Raw genomic sequence first — 26,821 nt, 5'->3', positions numbered from 1 at the left:
CTAAGTAACCCTATAGGACATAGATAAAGTATAAACATGATTTGTTTTTCATAATTCCAGAGATATTCCCAGAATACCTGACAGTACGCATGCACAGTTGGAGTCCAGTAAGTTTCATTTTTCTGGATTGAACGCAAGCTGGAAATTGAAAAGATGTTTGTGTTCATTCTAAATTTTGCCTCTTTGTCTGTATCTGTATAGGTATCATTCTTCTATGTGTCTTATCTATGTTTTCTATCATTCTTCAATAATAAACTATCAGAAGTCAGGAAATCTAATGCTAGGGTTGGCATTCTTTTATAAATTCACTCTTCTCTTTATTAAAAAGGGAAGAACAACCTAGTGGGTAAAAATAGGATTGACGTCAATCCTAACTTCAATTTCCTGCTTTTTTGTTAATGCTGTGTGCTGCAGCCTTATTAAATAAAATGCATTTCATTATGTTCAATATTTAAAATCAGTATTTTTATATTTTAGAGAAAATACTACACCATACAAATATTTTAAAGTGATTGAATATTTGGCCTTTACGGATCTTATTAATGTTTTGGTATATGCCAGGTATCAAGAATAGAGCATGCCAACAGCAACGTCGGAGTGACAGCTCAAAACCTTAAGTTTTGGCAGATTCATCTGCACAGCTGTGTAAGATTGAGATGCTGTTTTCTTCTTCACTTTAGTGTTGGTTGGGGGAATCATCCCAAATAGGGCAGATTCTTCCACACCATTTGGATTGAATTCCCTCCCACTCCAGCCCCGGAAGATATAGCCCACAACGCTCGTTTCGTCCCCCTGACCATCTGGAGGCATGTACAACATTCCAGTTGTACAACATTGGATACAACCCATAATTAATTGTATCAGCCATTAATTTTTTGTTGGATGTAAAAACCATAATGATTTTAAGACCCCTATAGCATCTTCTTACTGGAGAAATAAAGCTTGTAACCAACAATATTTTTTTCAAGATGAAAAATTTTATTTCCTTGACTTACTCTAAAAATAATATAACAAGCAAACAATTTATTTGAGGAGACTTTATCCTGCCAAACCCTCTTGTTTTGCAGTGTTTTTAATATAGGTGATAGCAATTGAGCTGCAGTCCTCAAGATACAGAGCATTTGACTTCGATCCAATCCCAATGATTCAAGCATATGTTTAAGTTTCCATTAATATAATGGATCTTTAAGTGCTTAGCTTTGGCTAAATTATACCTATTGCTTTGTTCATCATGTTCATATTTAGGGATTAAATCAAGTTTTAAGATTATCTGTTATCTTTTCAACACACTGTGTATTCTGTTCAAATGATCCTTCTCTTAATGTTTATATAATCAGAATATGTTTAATAAAGTAAAATAAATTATACTTTCAGGTTCTAGTTCGTTTGAATCTCAAAAAATGGACCGGCCTTCTATTTCAGTCACTTCTCCCATGAGTCCAGGCATGTTGAGGGATGTTCCACAGTTCTTATCTGGACAACTTTCAGTATGTAAACATTTGTTCAGTTTGTTCTTATTTACTTTGTTGCTTGTAATAAAATATTGTTAATGGAAAATGCCAGGTAACTATATACTGAAGTTGTTACTACCCTTAATTCTTTTATTCAGCTATTTCTCAACATGAATTACAGGCAACCCCCATTTACGCGGGGGTTATGTTCCAAGTCATTGTGTGCATTGGTGGAGCATGCGTAAGGCCACCCCACCCTGTTTTGTTCCTGGCCCTGTTCCACCCTCTTCTGGTGCTGAACATGGTGCACAGTTGTGCATGCATCAAATTTATTCAAAATCGGAGTTGCCTGTAATTGCCTGTAATTACAATCTCCTCCTGTATTCAGGATATTTATATCTAATATTTCCAGTTTGTAGAATTATATTTTTCATTTCCATATGTAAATCATGAATGTGCACAGTTGGCTACAGCTATTCATAACAGATTCTATAAAACATATTCAAGGAAAATGTAGAGTCCCATGTATGGGACTGAAAAATTATTCGTGTCTTAAATAATTTGAAAGAACTGAAGCACAAGCTTCCACAACCCCTTCCTGAGCTAGTCTGAGAATCTATCCACTAGTTCTTGATCATATTCATTCTACTAATTATCACTGTGGCACAAGATTTCACACAGAGAACAAAGCATTTTGGCGACTGTGAACCTATTCTTTTTCCTTGGAAGCGCAAAAATGATTTTCAAAAGTGTGTACATTTGAAATCTACACCAGTGCTTCCAGTAAAACAATTCATAATATTAATGAGTGATATTAGTTTGAAAAGTGTGAGCATGATGATCAGCAATTTCGGAAGAGCTGATGTTTAAGTGGTAGTAGGTAGAGAATGAATACAGAATGTATTTATGTCAAGAGAATACACAAAATATAGGGAAATTGGAAGGCAATTTCTTTGGCAGCAGGATGTGCAGTCCACTGGGAACTTGTTCTGACAAATAACATTGGGATTTGCTGAAGAATGGGAAACTTTGGCAGGGACTGAGATTTTCTTGTTCAATAATAATAATAGTAATAATTTCCCATGTGTTTTCCCACACTGCTTATATTGAAGCCACTAGAGTTTTACTGTGACAGAACGAGAACAAGGACTCTGATTTCTCTTGGAAGTAGCTTGTAGTAGCATAGCTTACTTTTCCCTTTGGTCTGACATGATGGATTGTAGTCCTCAATAGACATAGGAATCAGATTGTAAAAACATGAACAATACCTAATTCTCTGGAGGGAGAAGCTGCACTTACTCACCCTACATTAGGAAACAGTAGACTATTGTTCACGTCCATTTTTATCCCCTGGGATAGACAAATCTGCAAATGTTTGTTTCTCTTGGTTCCTCATTTTTCAGTCTTAAATTCAAGTCTCTCTGCAGCAATTTGTTATCATTGATTTTTTAAAATCCTCATGAAAATTTGGCAGCATCTTAGTGTGATTTTCTCCTGTACACACATTTTTTATCCAGTTTTGGCTAATAAATAGATTTTTAAAGGAACTTCCCCCCAAATAATGCATTTTTGTTTATTTTAACTAATGTATGCATGTTCTGCACACCTTTACCTAACATATGCATTTTTGTACATGTTGGTTAGAGAAGTACAATACAAATTTTGGAAAAGTTCAGATTTTGAAGGATGGTTGTATTTCAATTCCCAAAATGGGTGAGTTATGGATATTTGAGTGCACACACTCATGTGTTTCTTCGCAAGGAAAATAATGGATGGAGGGTGTGTAGAAGTCATGCTGTTTTGCATAGTTTCTCTCACTAGTGATCCTCCTTCTCTTGCTTATCACTGTTGGGTGCCTTGTCTTTTTAGTACTGTTTACAAAAGTAGGGCTGAGGTTCCTTGTTGGCGCTTATCTCTAAATTATTTTGATACGTTTAGTACCTGTTAACTAAGTGTGATTCATTTACGATATATGTTTTGTCTGGCTGCTGACTTCTTGTTAAAAGTGATCCCATTTTTGTACAATGTGTTCCATCACTAGGTTTCCCCTTCTGTGCTTATAATTTTCTAAACGTGGAAAATTTAATATAACACTACTCCATGCTTCTTGATATGTGTACTGTGATCCCTAGCTGGGGGGTGATCAGCTGGTGTGCCATGAGTTGCTGCTGATTCACTTAAAATCCTATTTACCCATTGTGACTTTGAGGACAGTGGGAGAGGAGGTAGGAGAGTCATCTGGGCCTTCACACTGACTTTAGTGGGAGTGTTTTGTATCACCTTTTCTGCAGGTATAACATCCTGTCATTCCTGGGGCTTGCACCAGACCTTCACCTGAGCATAGTATCTGGACTAAACTTTGCTTTTCCTCCATCATGCCCCCAATTCCGCTGAGATTTTGCGGCCATTCTCTCTCCCCCCCCCCAGCCACACCCACCTGCCCTGTTATGTCATCCTGTGTGACATCAGGTGGGAGTCAGGTAAAGGTGTGGCCTGCACTTTGCCTGCACAGCATTTCTAAGCTGTTTCAGTAGCATTTTTGTCTCCTGATGTGTTTATGATGTCATGTAATGGACAGGTGGATGGCCATGCACTCCTGGCAAACTTGGCTTGTGGGGCTTGTGGTGATACGATCTTGGTCTGCTGGGTTGAAAAAGTTCCCTACCCCTGTTACAGGGGTTCCACTAGCTGTAGTACCATCTGTCACTACAGCCAATGTTAATTTGCTATGTTGTATCTTTTGGGCTGCCAGTGCAAGAGCATTTCATAGTGAAAGTATCCCACCCATTAGGCAGTGTAGTGATTTTCAGGTGTCCCTAACACTTTTTCTTCAAACAGCCATTAATTTGGTCACTAAAGACCAAACTTGATGTGTGTTTTTAAGTTTCTCTTAGCATGTGTGTCCCACAAATTGTCTTTAATTCATTATAATCCATCTGACAGAATATGTTTTTGGAAAGATAAAAAGTGTATGTTCCAACCAGCTTTATTTAAACACTTCTAAGACCTATTGATTTCATCAGGAGAAATTGAAACAAATGCATAATACTCCCAATACTTAGTTTTGGCTGATCATGCCCTGTGTTTTATAAAGACTAGCCTTTTCAAGAAGAAAGAAGAAATCCAGGAGGATTTTTTCTGCAATATCTATTTGAAATAAGCTGAAGTGGTATAAAATCATTAACTTGACTGAGTTTTATATGGAATCTACAGCATTTCAGAGCAAGTCCAGATTCTGCATGGCATCGTCATGAAGCCAAATCAGAGTGAGTGCAGGAACAGAAGGTAGTGATTCCTACCCTCATTCTGATGTCTTATGACAGAAATATTGAATAAAACAACACCCAGCGGAGCAAAATATAACTTCTGCCAGGATCCAACAATGGAAAGAGTAACCTCTGCTGTTAGGATCATATGAACAGGCAACAGGGGTAGCAAAAAATGCATTGCAAGCACAGTTTTGTAAAACCTTTCATTCCTCCCAAGTCCCTGTTCTATACCAAAGAATATTCTAAAGTGCCTTTGGCGCGCCTCTAGCTCACACTGAATAAAACCTATTGGAATCAGTTTTTATTCTGGGGAAGTGGCCTTACTGATACTGTTGGTTTGTCTTCTGCAGTAGGTTTGGGTGCACCGCAGACTGAAATTAATTGTGGCCTTGGTCTAGGATTTTTGCCCTGATGTTGATGTTGACCACTCGGACTTTTTGATACCTTTTAACAGTGTTGATATTGAAATATCAACATCTTGATGTCGAGACCCGCTAAGTGGTTTTCATTAAATGATTAGTTTGAGTCGGCCCTAGTAGAAATGTCTCAAAAGGTTGCCGTGGGTGGTTGCTCATCTCTTCAGAGGAATTTGCCGTATGAAGTACTGCAGGAGTCCATCTTGCTCATCCTACTGTTCAGCTGGGGAAATCTTGCATAATATTGAAGTGAAGTCAATATTTAGATGACTCACAACTCTGCATTCTTTTTCATCTGACCCATATGCTGCAGTTGTATTCAGGAACCACAAATGAACTGTGCACTGTTCCCTCGAGTACAACTGAGTCACTGGATTCCCTCTTCCTTCCTTGTGGTTCAGGCAAAAACTTGCTGTAGGCCATCATTAAGAACCTTGCAAGGGAGATGTATAAACAAAGTTTTAAATAACTGTAACAGTTAAATTACCAACACATGTGTGGAGCAATTCTGTTATGAAGGCTCAACCTGAAAACACAGATAGTAGATAGACAATCATTTTGCACCAAGTGGTTCTTTGACACATATGCTGTTCATCTGTAATGACTGACATCAAACGTGGTGAAAACAACTTTGTCACCCATTGGCAGCCATCAAAAATCTGAGGTATAAGGGGGGGGGGGTTCATGTAGATAAGCTTAATAGAAACTAAAGCCAGAAACACAGGAATGATAGAAATACTCATATTTTGATTTCTTATTATCTGGGCTTGTATTATTGCTTTGCATACTCCTGGATATCTCATGATACTTGAAACTACAATATTGGCAAAGGGTGCTTTTCACAAATTCAGTCTGATAAGGCAGCTTTCTGTAACCTTGGGGATTAGACTATTGTTCCACTTGGCACTGACTTTTAAAACTGTTCAGAAATTGTAGTGAACACAATATGTAATGACTTCCTAACTGTGAAGTGCTTATCTGGAAGCACATTACTGTAGTCTCCTGGAAGAAATGTACACCTCTGGTTTTGTTTTTAAAAGCTGACATTGCTTCAGCTATATACACACTTAATAGAGCAATTCTGCACTCTGTTCTACTGTCATAACCTCCTAAAACTGAGCCAATTCTGTACTATTGTGTGAAATCCTGTCCATAATTGTGGAATTTCTTCATGACATTTTTCAAAAGGCAAACTTTCAGTGACCAGGATTAATCTCGAGATGCTGGTGTTGTGGTGATGATTATTGTGGTTTGAAGGGATTATATTGTTTAATTAGTTGATTAGATTCAAATACTTATTCTTACCTATTTATTTATTTATTTATTTATTGGATGCATTGGCTCATTTTGAATCTTTGCAGAAGTGTGAGAAAAACAATCAGTAAAGAAGAAAATATTCATAATGATTTAAAATTATATACCGTAACTGCTCTGTAATGTCAGAAGAGCTACTAGCAATATACCGATCTCCAAGAAACGGACAGAAATGTATTGTTGGTTTGCTAGCATAAGCAATACTTATGAAAAATATTTGCCTTATCATGAAGTCAAAAAGAATTCAGATGGGGCTCTGATTAGGACTAGAGCTAATCCTATTCAGGATACTTTTGTACAGTTTATTTACCAGCGTATGCATTTTACAACAAAATGTAAAATCCATTTGGTCATGTATTTTATTATTTACTTCACAACATTTATGCACTCTTGAGTGTAATGAAACTTTAAACCAGTTCAAAGCATGTTTGTTTCTCTGTTAGTACAACTAAATTACTTTGAGGTTTATCCATACACACAGGCTATGTAAATAGACTAACATTCCTCAAATATACTCAATATAAGCTGATTCTTCTTTTTGATGTTGATATAGCACATTTTGAAGGACAACTAATTAGCAAGTGTAGCAAAACAACCTTTATTAGCGAGATCTGCAATGTATCTTGAGTGTTGTGAACCGCCCTGTGATCTTCAGATAAAGTGCGGTATACAAATTTACATATAACCACCATCATCTGCATCCAAGAAAGAAGCTTAAATTGAAACCAGTTTTTCTGGTCAGGCAGAGGACAAAAGGAATGATGAATTAGGAAGCATTTGATTGAGTTAGAAGTACAGTCCTGATATTATTTTGGGAATAAGGATGCTTCCCATGGGGGTGTTATCTTGCAGATGGGTTGTTCAGATCCTTTTTTCCTGTGTACATGGTGAGCCCTTGAGGGTAAACACTCTGACTTCTGAACCATTATATTCATTGCTATTCTGAATATAGCGCCTCCCCAAAGCCTCCCCTCCACCCCCACAAAAGAACCAGAGAGAGCCTCTCATATCCAGCCCCTGCCCCTCACCCACACCTGGGAGTGCTTGTGGGGGCAGCAACAGCATAGCCACAATACTGGCTGCTGCAGGATCGAGACCACTGTCAAGCCTACTCTGTAGCAGAGATAGCAGGAAAGTGGCCCCTGTTTGGGTCTTGTTGAGCAAATCGCTTTGAGGTGCCTGGTTGTTTCCAGTTTACCATCTAGTCTTTAAGTACAGATGAATGTCAGTTGCTGCGGCCCAAGGCTGTGGACAAGGAATGGTGCAGCCTCCACAAGTAGTGCCTCATTGTGGGAAGAGACATGCCCACCTGCCATGAAGGAGGCAGCAAGTCACAGGCTGCTCCGAAAGAAGCCCTTCCTTGGAGTGTAAGGACCAGAACCACTATGGGCCAGTTGATAGGTGCACATTGACTTGGAAATGTGTGGAATTCCCTCCTTGCAGACAGATTATGTGCACACTCTTCAGGGGCCCAGTGAATGAGCATAATTGCTGATTCTGCACGTTAACCATCCAGCTTATTCTATTCTATTCTATTCTATTCTATTCTATTCTATTCCCCATAATATATGCACTCTGTATTGCCTTTTACACTTTTATTGTAGGGCATTCTAGGGATTTTGGAAATTGAAGAGCAAAATAGCAATGCTATAAGTAAAATCAAACATTTCCCAGTTGTACTGACCCACAACATTTTACTGGGAGATGCTAGGGTCATTTTGCCTGTGAAACATGCAACCATTGACCCACACTGCCCCCACGTGTGGTTGAGCAGCTAAATATTGGCTTGACTGCCTCCCAACGCTGTGGATGGGAAGTGGGGAAACTGCTACAACAGCAGAGGGGTCCATTCTTTTGACATAACACATAGAGGTTCACATGCTCCTGATATCCTTTGGTCAACTGTAAACAAAATGGCCAGCTGTTGCTCAGGCAAGAAGCAAATGAAAGTAAGGATGTGGTGTTAGAGGCCACACACCAGAACATTGCCACACAGGTGACAAACTGCCCATTAAAAATGGGCTAGCTATACCAGCAATGACTGGGGTGTATAACAGGTTATTTTTAGTCATTAGATTTTGTATCAGATGGGTAAATCTGGATTTAACCAATAAAAAGTACAGACTGGCATTTTGAGCATGATAATGTTGTGTGGATGGTGCAAAAAAGTGTGCATGAGTAGCACTGATTCTGCTGTAAACTCGCCTGGAAGCACCCTAACAGTGCTTGCTTTTCTGTTTGTCCCACAATGCTTACTCAACTTGTAAACTTTATTTTAAAAGAAAATTTAAATATTGTTATGCTCTCTCCTATGAAATGCAGCATATTTTCTAAGAGTATATGTTCACAGCTATATTTACCACTAATGTATGATTTTCTTTTCAACCATTTTGTGCCAGATCCCTGGTTTTAAAATCCATGCAATCTGTGGTTGCTCAGTGCTAGAGAAAATGCATTCTGTATAATCTCAGGAGTAGTCTTATGTTACTTCTTCAGACATTGAAAATCTTAACCTTAGCTATGCTTTGCCACTAATTATGATAAGCTTGGCGTAGTATAGCTTTATTTTAGAAATGCTAAGTGCTCACAACAAACACAGTTTCCCCCCCTATTACCATAGACTGATACCATAAAGAAAATGTTGATGAGAAATTATGAAATATATGGTCTTAGATCTGCTAATGAATTGCATCTATGTCTCAGATACATCATTTTATACTGGTTATTATGGGCGGATTTGCCTAACGAGTCCTGTGCAAGAGCTTCTACTGTGTAAGAGGGCTTCCCCTCATCCCGCCCTCCTGCGGCCCCTGAAATTGCCTTGGGGGGTTGAGAGAACCCCCAGAACAGCATTGGGGAGGAGGGGGAGTCATTATGTCTGGAAAGCAGATATGCTGGGGCAGGTGGAATGTTTGTAATTGTGGCATGTTGAATTCCGCTCAGTGTTTCTTATAGTGCGATCCTGAGCATGTCTACTCAGAACTAAGTCCCATTGGTCCAATGGGAATTACTCCCAGATGAGTGTGTATAGGATTGTAACCTTAGTTTTTTATACCTTAAGTTAATGGTGGGGAACCTGTGATCCACCAGATGTTGCTGTATCCCTGACTGCTAGCTATGCTGCCAGTGGCTGATGAGAGTCCAACAACATCTGGAGGGGACACAGGTTCCCACCACTGTCTTAACTTATTATAACCGACATTGCACACAGAAAAATGTCTCCCTCTTCTAAATAAGGCAGCTTTTAACGCAAGCCACTCACTATGTGAAACAGGTTGTGTTATTTCTTATTCAGTCGAAAGTATGATTGGTGGAGGAACATACATGAATTTTAGTTTTTTAATAATGCAATTGCAGATTTAATTTATGCACTGCATATTTAACAGTTCTCGTTAGATAAACATGTTTGTGGTGTAAAGCAGTGTTTTATTAAAGTTGTGTGTCCTTGTTTTACTTTTGGTCTTTTAGTTTCCAGCGTGTTGTCTTTTTGGTTTTGTTTTATTGCTTTTTCTTTAATTTTGCTTACCAGAGCCAAAGCCTTAGTAGAAGAACAGCGCCTTTTGTTCCTAGGGTTCAGGTAAAGGCTTCATCTGCCTGACAGAAACTAAAGTTGTGTTCCCCTCTCCTACGTTTTGTTTGACTTGGAAAATGCATAGTAGGGAAATGTCACAGTTTGATCCATTTACCCATTTTAATTTTAATGTGTTGCTTCAAACCATATTAACAAATTTCATATTGTCTTGTGAGCAGCTTGAAACTGCATGGGTGATTAGAATACTGTACTAAACTAAAATTTAAAGAGACAACTAGTTTTTAGTTTTACTTTTTTTCTATATCTAATTAAACAAGCACAGATTTCAGCAATGATAATAACTGTGTGTTGCATAAATACATACATTGAACTAGAATTAGTTGATCTTATGCTTTGGATGTTTGGCCTCATTGTATCAAGGTTGGTGTCTCTTTAAATCACACATTTTCATTACAAAATTTCCTTTTTTGCATTTTCCAAATGACAGTAGTTCCCTGAGCAGAAGATGGGCAAATAAATTTGTACCTTGTCTAAGGAATGTGTACCTTGCTTGCGTTTTGACACATTAGTTGAAATATTAAAAACAATAATGATTACAAAACAATTTCCCATGGCTACTAGGGATGACTATATTCTGATCTTATTTGGGTACAAGTTGTTTGCCTTTTTTCATTAGGAATCCCTTAAGGTACTGTAGATTAACCCAACTGTAGGTTGTAAGAATGTCATAATGCTTATCTTGCTTTGCTGCATGCTTACCATTTTATTTATATTTTTTGTATAGAGAACATTACCTGCTTTTGTTATAAAATATTTTTGTGGAAATGCTCATCATTTGTATAAATGCTGTATAAGCTTATTCTTTTCATGCTCTTTCACTGCTTAAGAAAATATAAAAATGGAAAGTTCAGAGTTACATGAATTATAGTTTTTGTTATTGTTTAGAAAGGAAAGCACTTATTATTTTAAAAGATAACTACATGAAACAGGCCACAGAGAATTTAATGGGAGACAGAGAGTCAAGTCTACATGCAAATCCTAATGCGTTCTCAATTCTTTGGCTAGCATTAAGCCTCATAATGTTCTCAGAATTTATTATGTCACTAAAATGCAAAATTATTATTTCAGAATAAAATTAAGGGCATGTTTTTGCAAACATTTTCATAACAGAGTTTTTGTTAATTTGTGCTGGGCGGACAGTAGGGGGGAATGCTAAGATGTATCTTAATCAAGATGTATTCAGACAACTGTTCCAGTTCAGCTCCTGCAAGCTCCTCCTCCCTAACTAAAAACGCGATCAAAGGAAAAGAATATTCAAAAATAATGGGTGATATCTAGTGTTGCATGAGTAGATTTCCACTTGCTCAATGGCACTTCCCCTCCCTTTCCTCCGACTGTACCCCTCACCTAAAAAATCTGCTCCAGAGAATTGAGACAAACCCCGAAGCAGATTTTGTTAGCAAGAATAGGAAGTCCCATTGTGTAATGAGAAGTCTCTTGCTCAATCGGGTGGACATCATTAGATTTCTCCCTTCTGCATATTGTCTAGCCAGTATTGACAATAACGTTCAAATCAGACTACATCTAAGCAGTATGGATATCCTATCTGCATTGAAATAGAAATCAAGAAACCAATACAGCATTTTCTTGATTTTCTACAAATGTAAACGCTCTTAGTCGATTATAACTTCCTAAAATTATTGCTACATTTAAAGGTATATCTAAGTCAATTAGCATTGTTTTGAGTAAATACGAAATGGCATGGCCCTGACAAGGTGGCCAGTCTTTCTTTGCAAAGAGTGTGGGCCACAGCTCAGCGCTATGGAAAAGTTCCTGCTTCCATCAAAATAAAGCTAATGGCAAATGACATGTGATAATAATAGTCATGGATCACCATATGATAGCCTCAGTCTTAAATACCCCCGTTCTGTCATCTCCCCATTCTATTGGTTAGGTTTTTTCAGGAATTGTAAGCTATTCCAAATCTAGCAGATGAATTTGTTTTATAAAAATTGAAATAAAAAAGGCTTAGTGAATGCCATTTTACCTTTAAGTACAGTGCAGAGTTGAAGTAGTAAGTTGGTTACCATATACTTGCATGTAGAAGACTTCTGTAAACTGAATATAAAATGCCTTAACAGGTCAATTACTGAAATGTGAGCAGGTCTGTAATGTACACAGCTTTATTTCATGGTCTTTCTACATATACTAATCAAAATCTGAAGTAGTCTTTCATGAATTCATATCGCATATAAAAATGTTAGGATATCTGTTGCTCCACATATGCACATATACAACATATACATAACAAAAGTAAACAATTTTGCATACTTTTACATATGTAATATAGTGCTAAACAGATTATACATGCAAAATAAGTTTCATCACATTTATCATTTTGGGCCTTAAGGCTACAAATTAGAATGCCATGAAGTTACCTATACTGTAATAGTAAAACAGATACAGTGGAAGTCTAAAAGTTACATTTACTTTTAAGGATAACTGTATTATGAAAGAAGTAGATTGACTAATGCATAATTTCTCTTTACAGATAAAACTGTGGTATGACAAGGTTGGTCACCAGTTGATAGTCACAATATTGGGTGCAAAGGATCTTCCTTCAAGGGAAGATGGGAGGCCGAGGAATCCCTATGTTAAGATTTACTTTCTTCCTGACAGAAGGTAGGATGGAAAAAAAAGGCTTAACTACTTTGAATTAAATTTCTGTGAAAAAATAGTAATGTTTGGTAACTAGTATTGGTCATAATATCTCAGTTACTGTATTTTTGTGAGAGGAGAAATGCCAGACAAGGAGCACACCTGATCAAATATTTGAGGAAGTTGTAAGGGTTAGCTTCTTTGCAGGGAAAAATAAACGATGGTCTTATTAATGGTGGTCAATAAATTTTGAAACTTTTAAGCAGGAGAAGATAAATAATATCACACAGAATGATGTGCCTATTCAGATTACCATTGTTTATCTAAGTCATAATAACTATGCTTTTCTCAGACATTTGAGAAAGGAATGTTGACTATGGTGGTAGCTTGCAGTAATCCTGGTTAACCCAATGAACAATCTTATATATTTCCATAACCCTTAATGAGAATTTGTGAGTGGATGTTGAGAGTTACAGAGCTATTTTACAGGGTCTTTAGTGGCAGAAAAATATGATGATTCAGAACAACCCCACGCTGTCCTGCAGGCCTTCTAGATTGGCAAAGGCTGCACATGCACACTGCCCTCCTAGTGCAGTTAGAAATGTGAGTGGCAGAATGAATGCAAGTGGCCTACTGCTTGTTTTTCTTCAGCAAGCACAAGACCATGTCTACTATCTGACCTTGAAGTCATCGAAGAAGTTTGAGCAGATGGCATGCTTGACGATCTTTGTTATGGGTCCAGAGCTGAAGCAGTGGGGAGCAAGTGGAGTCCCATTGGCCTTGAACCCGCTGCAAGAGCCGGAACACCTTGGATTTGGCAGTGCTTTTTGCTAAAGCCCAAGAGAAACTTGATCAAGAGAAATAAATTGTGGCAGGAGGGGGAGAGATGCCAAATCTTAGTAATTCCCTATTTATATAACCATCAGTTGATCAACCTCTTTATTATGGTCAGTGATTAATAAAAAAATAACTTTGTATAACTACATTAACTGTAGTAGGGATTAATCTAACCAGCCCTGCCACTGAAAGCCCTGTGTAAGAACTTCTGCTTGTTCAGTAGGGTTTTCCCCACCTGTCTTCTCCCCACATACCCTGAAATTGTATCTGGAGAGAGTCAGAATGACCCCCTGAACAGCATGCAGTGTGGGAGGAGAGGGAGAATCATTCTAGTGGCTAAGCAGAGATGTGTTTGCAAATGGAAAAAATGGAAGAGCACAGTGTCACTTAGATGTTTTCCTGCTTTGCTTTGCTGTATGTGATTTCAGTTTTTTAGAACTATCCATATTTTTTGGAACGTGCAATTTTCAACCAACTATGAATTCTTATAACTATCCAAATTAGGTATTTTAAACATGAGACAAAATTATGACATTTTGTTTTTGAATCTTGTGGTAATTTTGATACTAGTTTGCAATATGCTGTCAGTGTTCATATAATCCCCCCCCCAATATATTTTAAAAGTGGGCCAGTTAAAAGGCACTGCTATGATATCTTTATCAGAAAGCATTTTTTCCAAGCAATTTACCATCTGTAGGTGAATCATATACATATACTATGTATGTATAGAAGAAATGCAATTTGTTTATTATTAATTATTAAGAAAGTGCCAGAATGTACATACTTTGAAATTATAGTGCCGTATGTTTCCTTTTTATAATTTTCACAGTTGTTGCTTTTCTTTTAAGGCAAAATAGTGTAGATGTTTTCCTTTAATTACTCTGGGTGTTTCCTTTCAAGTTCAAAAGTAAAAGTAGCTTGTTCTATTGAATTTGTTTTCTTCTAACAGTGAAGCAGTCTTTCCCCTGCCTCCCCCACCCCCGGAAGAATAAGCTTAGTAGGCAAAAATAAATCTCTTTTATATGGAAAAATAACCTGCTAGAAATAAAGTGCAATTAAACAACTCAAGCATTTAATTAGGTGAGGCTGTGAAGTTCTGACTAAACAAATTATACAGGAGAAACTTGTCCAATATAACCTAGTTCAATTCTCCAAAGTAAACAAATCTTTAGTGTCTAAAATAAAGTCATTAAGGCTACATTAAAAAATCCACATATTCCAAAGGAGTTTAGTGATAATAAGAGAGCTACTCTGAAGTAAGTTGTTTGATTCTGTCATTGGGTAAGATCCAGAGAGCCAGTTCTTTTATCAACTTAGATTAAGTTGTGCCGGTGATAATAAATCTTGTCTTGAGACGCTGTTTTAAAAATAAACTTAGCAGAAGTTTATACATAGGTGTATTAGCAATTTCAGTAGGGAAGAACCGTGTTCATCTTTTACAGTAATACTAAAAGAGTGTTCTGTGGCTTCTTAAAGACTAACTGCATTTTATTTGGAATACGCGTGAAAGTTTACTCTGCAGTAATGTTGTAAGCCACTTTGGGCACAATTCTATGGAAAATTAGCCTACAAATAAAGAGATTAAGGTGATGAAGATGAACATGTTCATTATGTAAACAACTAGACCAGGGGTCTGCAACCTTTAAGACAAAAAGAGCCACTTGGACCCGTTTCTGAAGAAAAAAAACCCTGGGAGCCACAAAACCATTGCGACATTTAAAGCATGCGCGCCACTGCCCTCCAATCTGACAGCGGGTGGGAAGGTGACGTCGGGACGGTGCGTGACTAACGCATGCACGCACTGCCCCCATGCGACGTCACAGCCAGTACAGCGCCCGCCACAGTGGGGAGTGTCAGGGCGCACAATGCGCCTCCTCCCCTTGCTAGTATCTGCCCCGGAGCCGCGGCAAAGGTGTAAAAGAGCCACATGCGGCTCCAGAGCCGCGGGTTGCAGACCCCTGAACTAGACCAAGGATTGGACCCAAAGGACTGCACACTAGTTTTGCATACCTAAGGAAGCACTGGATTTCTCAAAAAGCACTCTCAAGTGCCAAATGGCAAACCATTTTTGGAACTGGAATGTTAATTGTTTCTAGTATGTCACCTGAGCCTGCTGTTTCAAGAAACAAGTAAAATAATGTCATTAGATATGTGTAAAAAAGCTATTTGGATACTGGCCTGTTCCTGAAATCTGAAGCTAACACTAGAATCCTATGCAGTATTAAATTAACAGCACGGTCATATACAGTCCTACACACTACGGCAGCCAATGTGCTGTCCTCCAGATATTACTGGACTCAACTTCCATCACCTTTGACCATTGACTATGCTGTTTGGACATACTGGGATTTGGAATCTGAAAACATCTGGAGGGCTACCCTGCACACTGGGTTACATTAAGTGTTAGTCATACTCAGAGTAGTCCCAATGAAATTAATAGGCACGACTAACATAGGTACATTAATTTCAGTGGCTTTACTCTCATTTATTTGGCTAGAACCCACTAACTGGGGGTAAGCCCCATTGAACACTCAAAGGATTTCAGCCTAAAAAGCATTATTTCAGACATTATAAGGAACATGCCTACATATAGAAAAGTATTGGGGGCTTGTGAGCATTCATTTGTATTTGCTGTATATATTTGCAAAGACGTTTCTGAAGGCAAGTCTCAAGCAAGCCTTTGTCATTTTCTTCTGGCAGCCATTTGTTTTATAAATCACATATTCAATGGAATAGCAACACTTAATTTATACTTCTCAATTACAGTGATAAGAACAAAAGAAGAACAAAAACAGTAAAGAAAACATTGGAGCCCAAATGGAACCAAACATTCATTTATTCTCCAGTTCATCGGAGAGAATTTCGAGAACGAATGTTGGAAATTACTCTTTGGGACCAAGCACGTGTTCGTGAGGAAGAAAGTGAATTTTTAGGAGAGGTATTCAAAGCATTTTAAGTAGACTATTAAGAGTTATTGTGGGGGGGGGGGGAGGGAATCAAAAATATATTTAATGTAATTTTTGTTGGGCAGAGTAATCCTGTGGGTTTGTTGACATAAACAGCCACTGATATTTCTTCTCCCGTTCTGCATTCCTGTGAACTGCTGCTCTGTTCTGTGGTCCTGTGTTACATTGTCATGGGTAGTATTATATTATTTAATGTAAAATGTACTTGTTTTTAATTATGATTGCAGGGTCCAGGTTGGTTTGTATGGGGAGGGACGGTCCTTGAGGTATTGCGTTTAAGGCTTAAGAGCCATTTAAGGCTTTATAGGTCAAAACCAGCATTTTGAATTGGCCCCGGAAACTAATTGGCAGCCAGTGCAGTCAGGCCAGAATTGGCGTAATATGCTCAAACCATCATGCCCCAGCGAGCAATCTGGCTGCCAAATTCTACACCAGCTGAAGTTCCCAAGCCATCTTCAGAGTCAGCTCTACATATAATGCATTGCAGTAATCTAACCAGAAACTCAATTTACTTTCTAAGCCAGAGAAGAATTTCTTGAGGATATAGTGCTCAATTTGTAATGAAGTTCAGTTTTTGAGCTAGATAAATACAATTTTTGGCAACATCAGTAATCCTCATCTAGTTGGGGTAATTTGAGGATAGGTTGCACTTTTAGTCACATTTACTCTTTCTGACCTAAACACATTTTTACTGCATTGTTCCTCGTATTGATTTCTAATACAGAGATTTGTTATGAAACTAAAGTGGCCATTAAATTTTCACGATATGCTGGAAATATGCTACTCACGATATGCTACAACGCAATTTAGACTTTATGAAACATTTATGGTGCAAGTGGTGCTTTGCACTGTGACATGTTTTATTCTCTTTTTAGATTCTAATTGAATTAGAAACAGCACTGCTGGATGATGAGCCTCATTGGTACAAACTTCAGACACATGATGTCTCCTCATTGCCACTTCCCCACCCTTCACCGTATTTGCCACGCCGACAGCTTCATGGAGAGAGTCCCACGCGAAGGTTGCAAAGTAGGTTTTCTGTTCTGTTAAAAGCATATTCATTTCTATGTGGAATAAAATGCATTTCTTCTAGGTGAGAAATGCATACAATGAAAAATGTAATATTGATCTTTTCTTGACTTCAGTATTTTTACTGAACTTTATCGATGGAGAGTCATACCTATATTAAGAAACATCATGCTTGGCTCCTCTGGTTTCTTTTCCTTCTCATAGCCATACAATCATGTATGAAAAATGTTGATATAAAGCATTTCGTATATCATTCATTAGCCTTTGCAACAGCTAATATGCACTTCATAATGGTGAATATTTATAATTTGAGGGTTTATGCACAAACATCTGCAGGAGAATAGAATGCTTCAAATCATGATATGCTGAAATTTGATTACTAAACAGACAGTAAATCTACCTCTAATGCAACTTTCCTAAATGAGACTTCTCCTCCTATATGTGATTTCCTCACACAAATTGAGCAGAATGAGGAGGTGTAATCCTCAAGTGATACAGTGAATTATACTACCTCAGACTGCAGGGGTATGAGTCACATTTTTGAATCTGCCCCCATATGAACAAAGTTCTATGCAAAAATTACTCTTGACTGTCTACAAGTCCCCCCCTTTTTTGTGTGCATGGGGACCAATAAAATGTGACCGTCACCTGCATATTTGATATGTTCTATTCTACCATCTCAGGACTTTACAGTTCATTGACTACATCATTCTGTTGCATGTGTAGAAAAGGCAAAAAAACAACCTAAAAAACAACAAGAAAACTTGCAACTTCAAGGAGTTCAGTACAAAACTAACCTGAGACAGATTACACTTCACCTCCCAAAGCCTGATGAACAAGGCACATCTTCCTCCTAAAAGTATAATTTTGAGATGAGGTGCACCTCAGTGGATAGGTAGTTTCAAAATGTTGGAGTTGCTAAAGTATTAGACATGGTATTGAGATGGGACCCCATGTTACAAGGCAGCAGCAACAAAATAGCAGTTGCTTGCAAAAAACTGGGGAGGGTTTCATATGAAATCATAGAATTGTAGAGTTGGAAGGGATGTTCCTAGAAACATCTGGCTGACCACTGTTGGAAACTAGCTAGATCTTTGGCCAAAGGAAAAGAATGATATACATTATTTCTTCTTCATATGTCCACATATTTTTTCTCTTATATGAAATTGGTGTTTTGGGCATGTTTTGTTAATTTGCATGTTTGAATGGTTTCTGCGCAGGTGATATGACTATAATTTGTATTGTAATGCACGGATAAATTATTTGAGGCTGCAATCCTATGCACACTTATTTGGGAGGAAATCACATTGAATTTGGGGAACTTTTGAGAAAACATGCACAGCATATACATAGGATTTGAACAGTAAATCAGAAAGAATGTTAGAGGGCCGTTAAAGTAAAAACAAAACAAAACTGTGACGATAGGTAGGATGAATAGGGAAAGGGGAAGCCCCCTCTCTGCTCATGGTCAAAGAAGCAGAGACAGATGTCCACAGGTTTTAATGAACTGTGTCAGCTGGGGAATGGACTCTGAAATCAACATATCTAAAGGCTTTGCAACCTTTCTGTTGTGATTCAAGGACCCGCCACCCGCTTGAGGATAAGAAAGACACATGGACACAGTATATAAGGTTAATGGGCTAAAAAAGGCCACAACTTTATTGATTACAGCATGTGAGAGGTATTGGCTTAGGCTTTGGTAAACCACAGCAAGTGAGTCCACCCCCTCAGGGAGGGGTGAGTCCATCAAGGGTTAACTACCAGTGGGAGGAGCCTGTTGATGCAAATACAACTGAAAGCTCCCCCTGATGTCACCGGGGGTCATGCCATGGCCCTAGCCACTAGCAAGGGCGTCGGACAGGATCCACAACCGCCGGATCCCTTTACCGGAATACCCATAAAGTGGAGGGGTAGGCGATGGCCACACCCGGCCGCGTTTGAGCAGTGAAACCCCGTCCCCAAGCCTCCACCTGGTTGGTTGGCTACCTGGGGGTGTGGCGTGGCAGCCGGGATGACTGGGCAGGGGCCGAAACACCCCCTGCCAACTTGGGAAACGGCTCCCGCTCACAACTCCTCCCCTCTGCAAGGAGGAGAGGCTTTCTTTTAAGGGTCCTATTCCTGTGACAGCTATATGACTATCAGGAAAGTAACAAGTGTAGCTTATTGCCAATAAATTTCATGTGGGACAGCTCTGTTAGAGAACTTCAGTTGCTTTAAAAGAAAGCAAATAGATTGCTGGTTGGGACTAGGCCTATGGAAAACATTACCAGCATTTCTGTAGGCTGCTGCATTGGTTTTCAGCTCATTTCTAAGAATGATTCAAGGTGTTGGGCTTCAACTTCAAAGTGCTAGATGTCTTGAGATTGAGTACCTTGAGGTCTGCTCTAGTATAAACTTTCAAAACAACAAGGGCCTTCTTAGGTTCCTCCTGCCTTCAGAGATAAGGCGGGTATTGATTGGAAACAGAGTCCTTTCAGTTGTAGGATCCTAACTTTGTTACGTCCTCTCCAGGGGGACTTGCCCAGGACTGATCTTGATGTGTTTTTGGTGTCATAAGAGCAGAACCGTAGCTAGGTGATCTTGCACCCCTGGCAGAAACGCCCAGATTGCGCCCCCTAGCCACGGACAAATTAGCTCTTCTTTCCACCTCTCCTCCAACCCCCCCCCATTCAATTCACCCCCTATTTAAAACCATTTCTTATGAGGCAATAATCAATATTTATATTTATGGACATATTTTGTAGCCGATTTTGCGCCGCCGCCCCTCCATCACCTGTGTTCCTGGCGGGGGCCCACCTCACCATCCCCTAGCTACGGTCCTGTATAAGAGGCATAAGTCTCTTAAACTGTCATCGTTGTGGTTTTCCACTATGAGGAATTTTGTGGCTGTCCTAACGCTAACCCTGCTTGGTGGTGTAGCTTGAGCATAGGATTACATTGTTCGTTAGAATATGTTGAAAATAATATCATAATAGTTGCTGGAATAGCGTTTGTGGTTCAGTTTGCAGGAACTATTGTATTCTGGTTTGTATGGATTTAAAAAACAAACAAGCTCTTAGGCTGCAGTTCTAAATACACTTAATGCAGTGTAAGCCCCGTTGAACACAGTGAGATTTCAATCTAAGAAAAACATGCATAGGATTGTAGTGTAAAGATTTAACTAGCTGTTCCACCTAAAAAGGTTATCCAAAACTAAGTTGCCAGATGATACACATGCCTGTTGCATGTCAAGTCCTCGTGTATTTGTTTCTGATATCACTTCATTTTAACATTTTTTCCAGATAAAGGCATTTATTCATATAATTCAGGTAAATTATGAGCATGCTGTGTATTGCTTGCTTCATATACACCATTTATTTTGTTGATAAAATGCTTCTGCTGCTTGTTGTGCACCAGTTCAACTGCTGTGGGTTTCTTATTCTGCTTTTCAGAGATAGGCCCTTGCCCTTGTGTTATTTCTAATTTTAGTTGCTTGGTGTTATAAGCATTTGCTGAAAAAATCCAATGTTTTTCTGGACTGTTTATTTGTTTTGTCACCATGTGAAGGTGTATATAATAATGTTAGTAGATTTGTTGAATCTGGTATACAGTTTGTGAGATGAGACAGCCATCGGTGATATTCAACTATGTTTTACTTAGAGCAGACTTGCTGAAATTAATGGACCCAACTTACTGATATCCATTAATTTCAATGGGTCTACTCTGAGCAAAATCTAGTTGAATACCATCCCATATTAAAAGGTTTTGACAATGAAGTGCTGAAGTAAAAGCGAAAAATTAACTTCAGTATTTTGGAATTCACGAGAAACGTGATATTGTATTATATTGGTTAGAACAAAACTGGAATACCATAACCAGGTTTAATTCACATAATTGACAAAGGTAATGCATCCATGGTTCCTGTTAAAAGTACCACCACTACAACATAAGGCTGACCTTACCAAGAGAAATAAGGTTGGGTGGGCAGGCTGCTAAGTGATGGGAATACAGAGCATTTCTCAATTTTTCTCAGCTTCATTTGTTTCTTGCCCACTAAAGGGTGAGAGAGAGAAGAGTTTGTCCCCTAGAATATCTTCCTTCACAAATCCTCATAGTAAGCAAAAGTAAGTAAGTTGTCATAAGGCAAATAGCACAAAAATGAAACAGGTTGAATCTTGTACAGCAGCTGGTATCATTAATTTTTAGCAGTATTATTTCATATACAGCCCAGATCCTTTGCATAAAAGTTGATTCATGACTGGTTAATCAACCAGTATTTTTCTTCTAAAAATCACTATTCTTAGCATTCTCATTCTTTATTTGGCACTGTCAATGTAAAAAATACAATTGTGGCAGTCCACTCACACAGCAGCTAGTCTGTTCATCAGAACCTTGTTGTTAGCACAGCACAATTCTAATGGGTTTTTGATGCTTGCAAATGATGTTGTGCAACCACTATTATTATTATTATTATTATTATTCCTAGCGAGAGATAAGTTGGTGTGCTACTGCTTGCACAATGATGTCAATTTTCAAGCTTCTTGTGCTAACATTATGTTGGACCTTACCCTTTTCCTTTACAGCTAGGTTTTCCGTTTACTTTTAGTGGATTTTAATTCTACTTTTAAAAATAGTTGTCGTCTTTTCCAACTCTGTGCCCTCTGCACACTTTATGTGCAAACTCTCCGTTAATGCAACTCATTAACGACAATGTTGAACAAAAATAAGGCCCAGCAACAATACTTCTGAGACTTGAGTTTATATGGTTTCTCAATTGCACCATCCATTCATAGTATTTCAGTGTTCAATTTCTACAAGCTGATACCAGTAATTTGATACCACTAATTTGATGCCAAGATCTTTCGGTCAGTGTTCTCTAGCTCAAACTTTGAGGTAAAACCAATCCAAAAGTCTTGCTAATGACAGACTACATTGCATTTTCTACTTTTATCTTCAGTCACAGAAGAAAATCAAATTGTTTTGATTTTGTTTGTTTTTGCTAGCCATTAATTTTCTTTTTAGGGGCTTACAAAAGGGTTGCTTTAAAATTAGTACAAATAACTGTAGAATGCTGGTTCTGTAGTCTGTCTTCCTTTTGTGCTTTGAGAAATTATAAGTAGGATGTTCGTTCTTCAGACATTTTAGCTCTTGTTTCTGTTCTATGAATGCTTAAGTATTTCTTAATCTTAATGTGGATCCTATAGCATGTTGTATAATTCATCAGCTGAGGTACATACCAATTCGAATGCAGCACGTTCATTTCATGAATTCAGCCTCAGAATATCAATCATATAAAATTGGTTGCCCATTCTTTGTGTTTTCCATTTCCAATAGCTTTTATGATATACCCAAAGTATGGAGCTCTATTTGTACACTGAATACAGAACAGTTGTGCTGTCAAAACAAAGGCAAGGTATTTAAGTGGAAGGACGTGTTTATTGAGGTCATGTTGTGTTTCAGTGTACAGTGAATAACAGTACCCTTGCTCCTTGCAAAAATGGAAGAAGCAGAGATTATTCTGTGCTACCTGTTGCTTAATTTCACTACATTTGGAAAATACACAGCAGCTGAGGGAGTTAAACTACTTTACTGTATATGAAAGCTACAAGTTCAATATCATCAGTTCGACTATCTTTACTAGCTTGTTCAGCTCTATGATTTAGTCCTTTCATATCTTATTTGTATACTCATTGAGGGCTAAAGTGACCTCTCCTGTCCAATAGGATTATTTTATTGTTGACAAATAGGTTAAATGTGGTTGTAAACTGTTGAACAATATCTGCATGCTGTTGTGTAGGAAACCGAGAAGTGGGTAAGCATATTTAAAATTAAACCAGAGTCTCAATTTTTTCTTACTTGACCTACTGTTAAGGTCTAATAATAGACTTTGGGCCAGCTTTTGCTGATGAAGCTCTAGTTATTTTGGTAAGTATTGTGATCACTCCATTACCATTTAAAATACTGCTTTTCTCTGCTTTTCACAGCTATAATTTGTTTTATAGGAGACAAAAGCATACATGGAAAGCTATTGAGCCTTGCTAACAATGATCAGCAAACCTTAATAAATGTAGCACTCATTTAATAGAACGGCTATAATTAATCCTATGATCCTCTTTTTCTTTTGGCAGGGTCCAAACGAATAAGTGATAGTGAAGTCTCAGACTATGATTGCGATGATGGAATAGGAGTAGTGTCAGGTAACAAATTTATAAGATTTTAACACTGAAAAAGTTTATATTTATAATTTGTCATGATAAGTTGATTGGCTTACTCTTTCATTGTTGTGTTTTAATTAAAAACCTCCCTGCTTGTTTAGACATGCCATGAGGTAACTTGGCATGCCAGTGGGATCTGGAATCCCAACAGAAGTGTTGAACAAGTGGAAATGGTAATTCCTTCTAAGGAGTGTAGGTATTACATGGTATGTTTTACTTCAAGCTGCTTTTTCTGTCCCCTCCCCATCTCTTCTGGCATGTAAATAGTTTAACACTTTGAAGTATAGGAAGGCACAACTCTGCTGTCTTATTCAGGAGCCCCAGCAGCAAGTACAGCTATAAACTAAATATGCTATCAAACCACAGTGGTTGAAGGCAGCTCATCATAACTGCTGTCATCCCCTATTGGGATTTTGTTAGCTTCACTTTTGCCTGAGCTTTGCTAAGTACATTGTAGAAAGATGTAGTTATTTGGCATAAGAACATTTTATTGTTAGCAGTTCCTTTAGAGCATATTTAGTAAGCAGATGTTACATCCATTCTGGATTTTAGTAGCATGTTTAAAGCAGATCAGTTTATAGGACCTAGGCACACTGCACAAATGGTCTCTAAATCATCATATTAAAAGAATGGGAAGTACCTATTCATCGTTCCTTTTTGTCATAAAACAGAGTGCTAGTTCCAGAATCAGTCTCAAATTGGGTTCATGTAGTACAGTGACCATATCTGCAATTCATTCTCACTAACAGTAGCATATTGTCATGAAATGGGAAACTGGACAGCTTTTACCCTGTTAGTGTCAAATACCTGTGCCATATTTTGATATGCATTATCATCCATAAGGAGGAAATGTGTGTATGACATTCAGTCCAGAAGATGACAGGTCAGAAGAAAATACGCACGAAAGCTTAGAGGTGAGAGCTCTTCTAGGAAATAGTTTAGGATTTTAGGAAGTAGTTTAGGGATTTTACACAGTACTGATTGGTACGTGTTAATTTTTTTATAGTTTATTTGTTTGAAATACCCATTTAGTTTGTACCCATCTAGTTAGAATATTTCTTTATGTAATATTTGCTAAGAAATACAATCAGTGCAAACCACATTCAGTTCAATAGTCTTTGTGCCAGGTGAGCACTTTGAAGATAGCAAGTTTCTTTGTAGAGATGCTGACAAACATTTGTTTCCTCGTTGTTCCTTCTTTCTGTGCTGGAACTTCTCAGCTTGCTTCCAGACCTCTGGAATCTAAATAGCCTTCTGTAGATGGGTGGGCAGTCTGCCTTGCCCTCACCAGATGACTCCTCCTCCAAGAATGATCTGGCGAAATATGATTTGGAGCCCCCAGATACTTAGGAATAGCCCAGAACAGCAATTGAGGACGAGCCAGGACTCTCAAGGGAAACTGGCAAGAATCCCTCTCTACAGAGAGGGAGCTCAGCATCTGAAGCAGAGACAGAACAAGCCCTGGGAATGGCAGAGCTTCAAGAGGCAGACTGACACCCTCACAGTCAGGAGTGTTTTGTTGCAGAAGGGGACTCCTAGTGAGTAAAGGGCTATTCAGGAGCAGCCCTCCTCATGAGGAGGACTCTCTGAAGAAACCTCTAAGAGGCTGCAGCTGGGCCCAGGGTGCGGTTCTGACAGCTCTGGCTTTGAAGCCTCCATGCAAGGCTGGTAGAGCTGCTGGAACAATAGCTTGTTGACAGCACTATGTCTTGCACCTGATCTTCTGCTTACTTTGACCTCTGACTGCCACTCAGCTTGCCTCATTCCTGATTAGAACCACTGTGTACCTGGAATTGGACATTGGTGTTGTCTGTGTTAATTATAGCCTTGGTTATCTGAAAGGTTCCCTGCAACCTAGAACCTGCATAGGGCAGGGCACAGTCTCCCTTTCCTCAGTCCTATTTGGGGGTGGGTTGTTGTTTTTTTGTTTTTTGGGGAAGGGGTGACTTTTCATGGGGACCATGCCATGGGGTGAAGTGAGATCAATACCCCTTCTCACTGTAGTCCCAATTATTGTTGGGATTCCTCAAGGCAGTAATTTTTTTTTTTGGGGGGGGGAGATTTAAAGGCCTATGTTATTTGGAAAGGGGAGGTTTAAAAGTGATGGATTGACTTCTAGAGTTGTGGCACATGCCACAAGGCAAGGGTAGGCAATATTGTGTTATCCAAATGTTGTTGAAGACTCCAGCTCCATTATTTGTGATCATTGGCCATGATCATTGATCCTTCCCCATAGAGTATGTCCTTGGGGATCCTGCCATCTTTCATTCTGTGAATATGACCAAGCCAGCATAGACATCACTGAGACAGGAGTGTGAACATGCTGGGAATGTGGGATTGGGACAGCACATCTTTGTTTGGGGCTCTGTTCTGCAAATCATCCTAACGCAGCACACATGGAAGGTATTGAGGTGTTCTTCCTGGCAGGATTAAGTTGTCCATGACTCACTTCAATAAAGCAGTGTGCTCAACATGTAATCCTTGTAGACCTTCATCTTGGTATTGGTTGTTAGCATCACATTCTCCCATACTCTTTTGGAGAGACGAGCCATTGCCTTGCCAATATGCTTGTCCAGTTCAGTGTCGATGAAGAGGTTGCTGGTTATGGTGGAACCCATAACCAAAATTGTCTACCATCTCAAGCATATGGTCACCAATGCTGATGCACGGAGCCCATGCCTGGACAAAATGGTTGATGAGACTCTGTAGACCTTCCTTGGAGTGCCATAAATTAAACGTGAAAGAAGGAGGTGAACAAGATGATAATAGAGCTTTGAAATGTCCCCCCCCCCCCATGTCTACTTTAAAATGTTGGAATATAGTTCAGGATTTTTTGCTATGCAGGAAACAATTGCTTCACCAGATTGCGCCTTATACAAGTGAGTGCTTGTCTGCTGGGCTATTTCCATGTTAATTCACCGCAGCTGTGTCAGGTCCTTACCCACCTTACATTAGAGTACCCAGATTTAGCAGAATCATTTGGGGCCCAGACAGGTTTGCAGAATTACATGTGGCAGGGAGAGACAGTGCTTGACTCTTTGCCTGACTGATGCTTCTCTACTCCAAATCACTCTTCAAAGCTTTATTTCCAGTTTGCAGTCCCATGGCAGAAGTGGCTTGAGTGAGGCAATATGGAAAAGGGAAGCAGTATTTCC

The 26,821-nt window shown here is 38.7% G+C and overlaps 1 protein-coding gene across 35 annotated transcripts in view; it reads left to right on the top strand.

Moving 5' to 3' along the window:
• Nucleotides 1–26,821, top strand: part of RIMS2 (regulating synaptic membrane exocytosis 2) — a 337,394-nt gene that overhangs the window by 173,385 nt on the left and 137,188 nt on the right. For 21 of the 35 annotated variants that reach the window (XM_077932793.1, XM_077932792.1, XM_077932795.1 and 18 more), the window contains 6 exons: nt 61–107; nt 1,375–1,487; nt 12,534–12,664; nt 16,244–16,415; nt 17,319–17,472; nt 23,580–23,648. In XM_077932793.1, the coding sequence (XP_077788919.1) occupies nt 61–107; nt 1,375–1,487; nt 12,534–12,664; nt 16,244–16,415; nt 17,319–17,472; nt 23,580–23,648 (686 nt within the window). Of the gene's footprint in view, nt 1–60; nt 108–1,374; nt 1,488–9,979; nt 10,028–12,533; nt 12,665–16,243; nt 16,416–17,318; nt 17,473–20,753; nt 20,781–23,579; nt 23,649–26,821 lie in introns of all 35 variants that reach the window. The other 14 variants (XM_077932773.1, XM_077932781.1, XM_077932774.1 and 11 more) reach the window with 2 other exon arrangements.

The sequence above is a fragment of the Podarcis muralis genome, chromosome 8 (genome assembly GCF_964188315.1).
Source record: "Podarcis muralis chromosome 8, rPodMur119.hap1.1, whole genome shotgun sequence".
In the NCBI taxonomy this organism is placed as follows: domain Eukaryota; kingdom Metazoa; phylum Chordata; class Lepidosauria; order Squamata; family Lacertidae; genus Podarcis; species Podarcis muralis.
The sequence above is the reverse complement of the archived record's forward strand: the minus strand, read 5'-3'. Positions and strand labels throughout refer to the sequence as shown.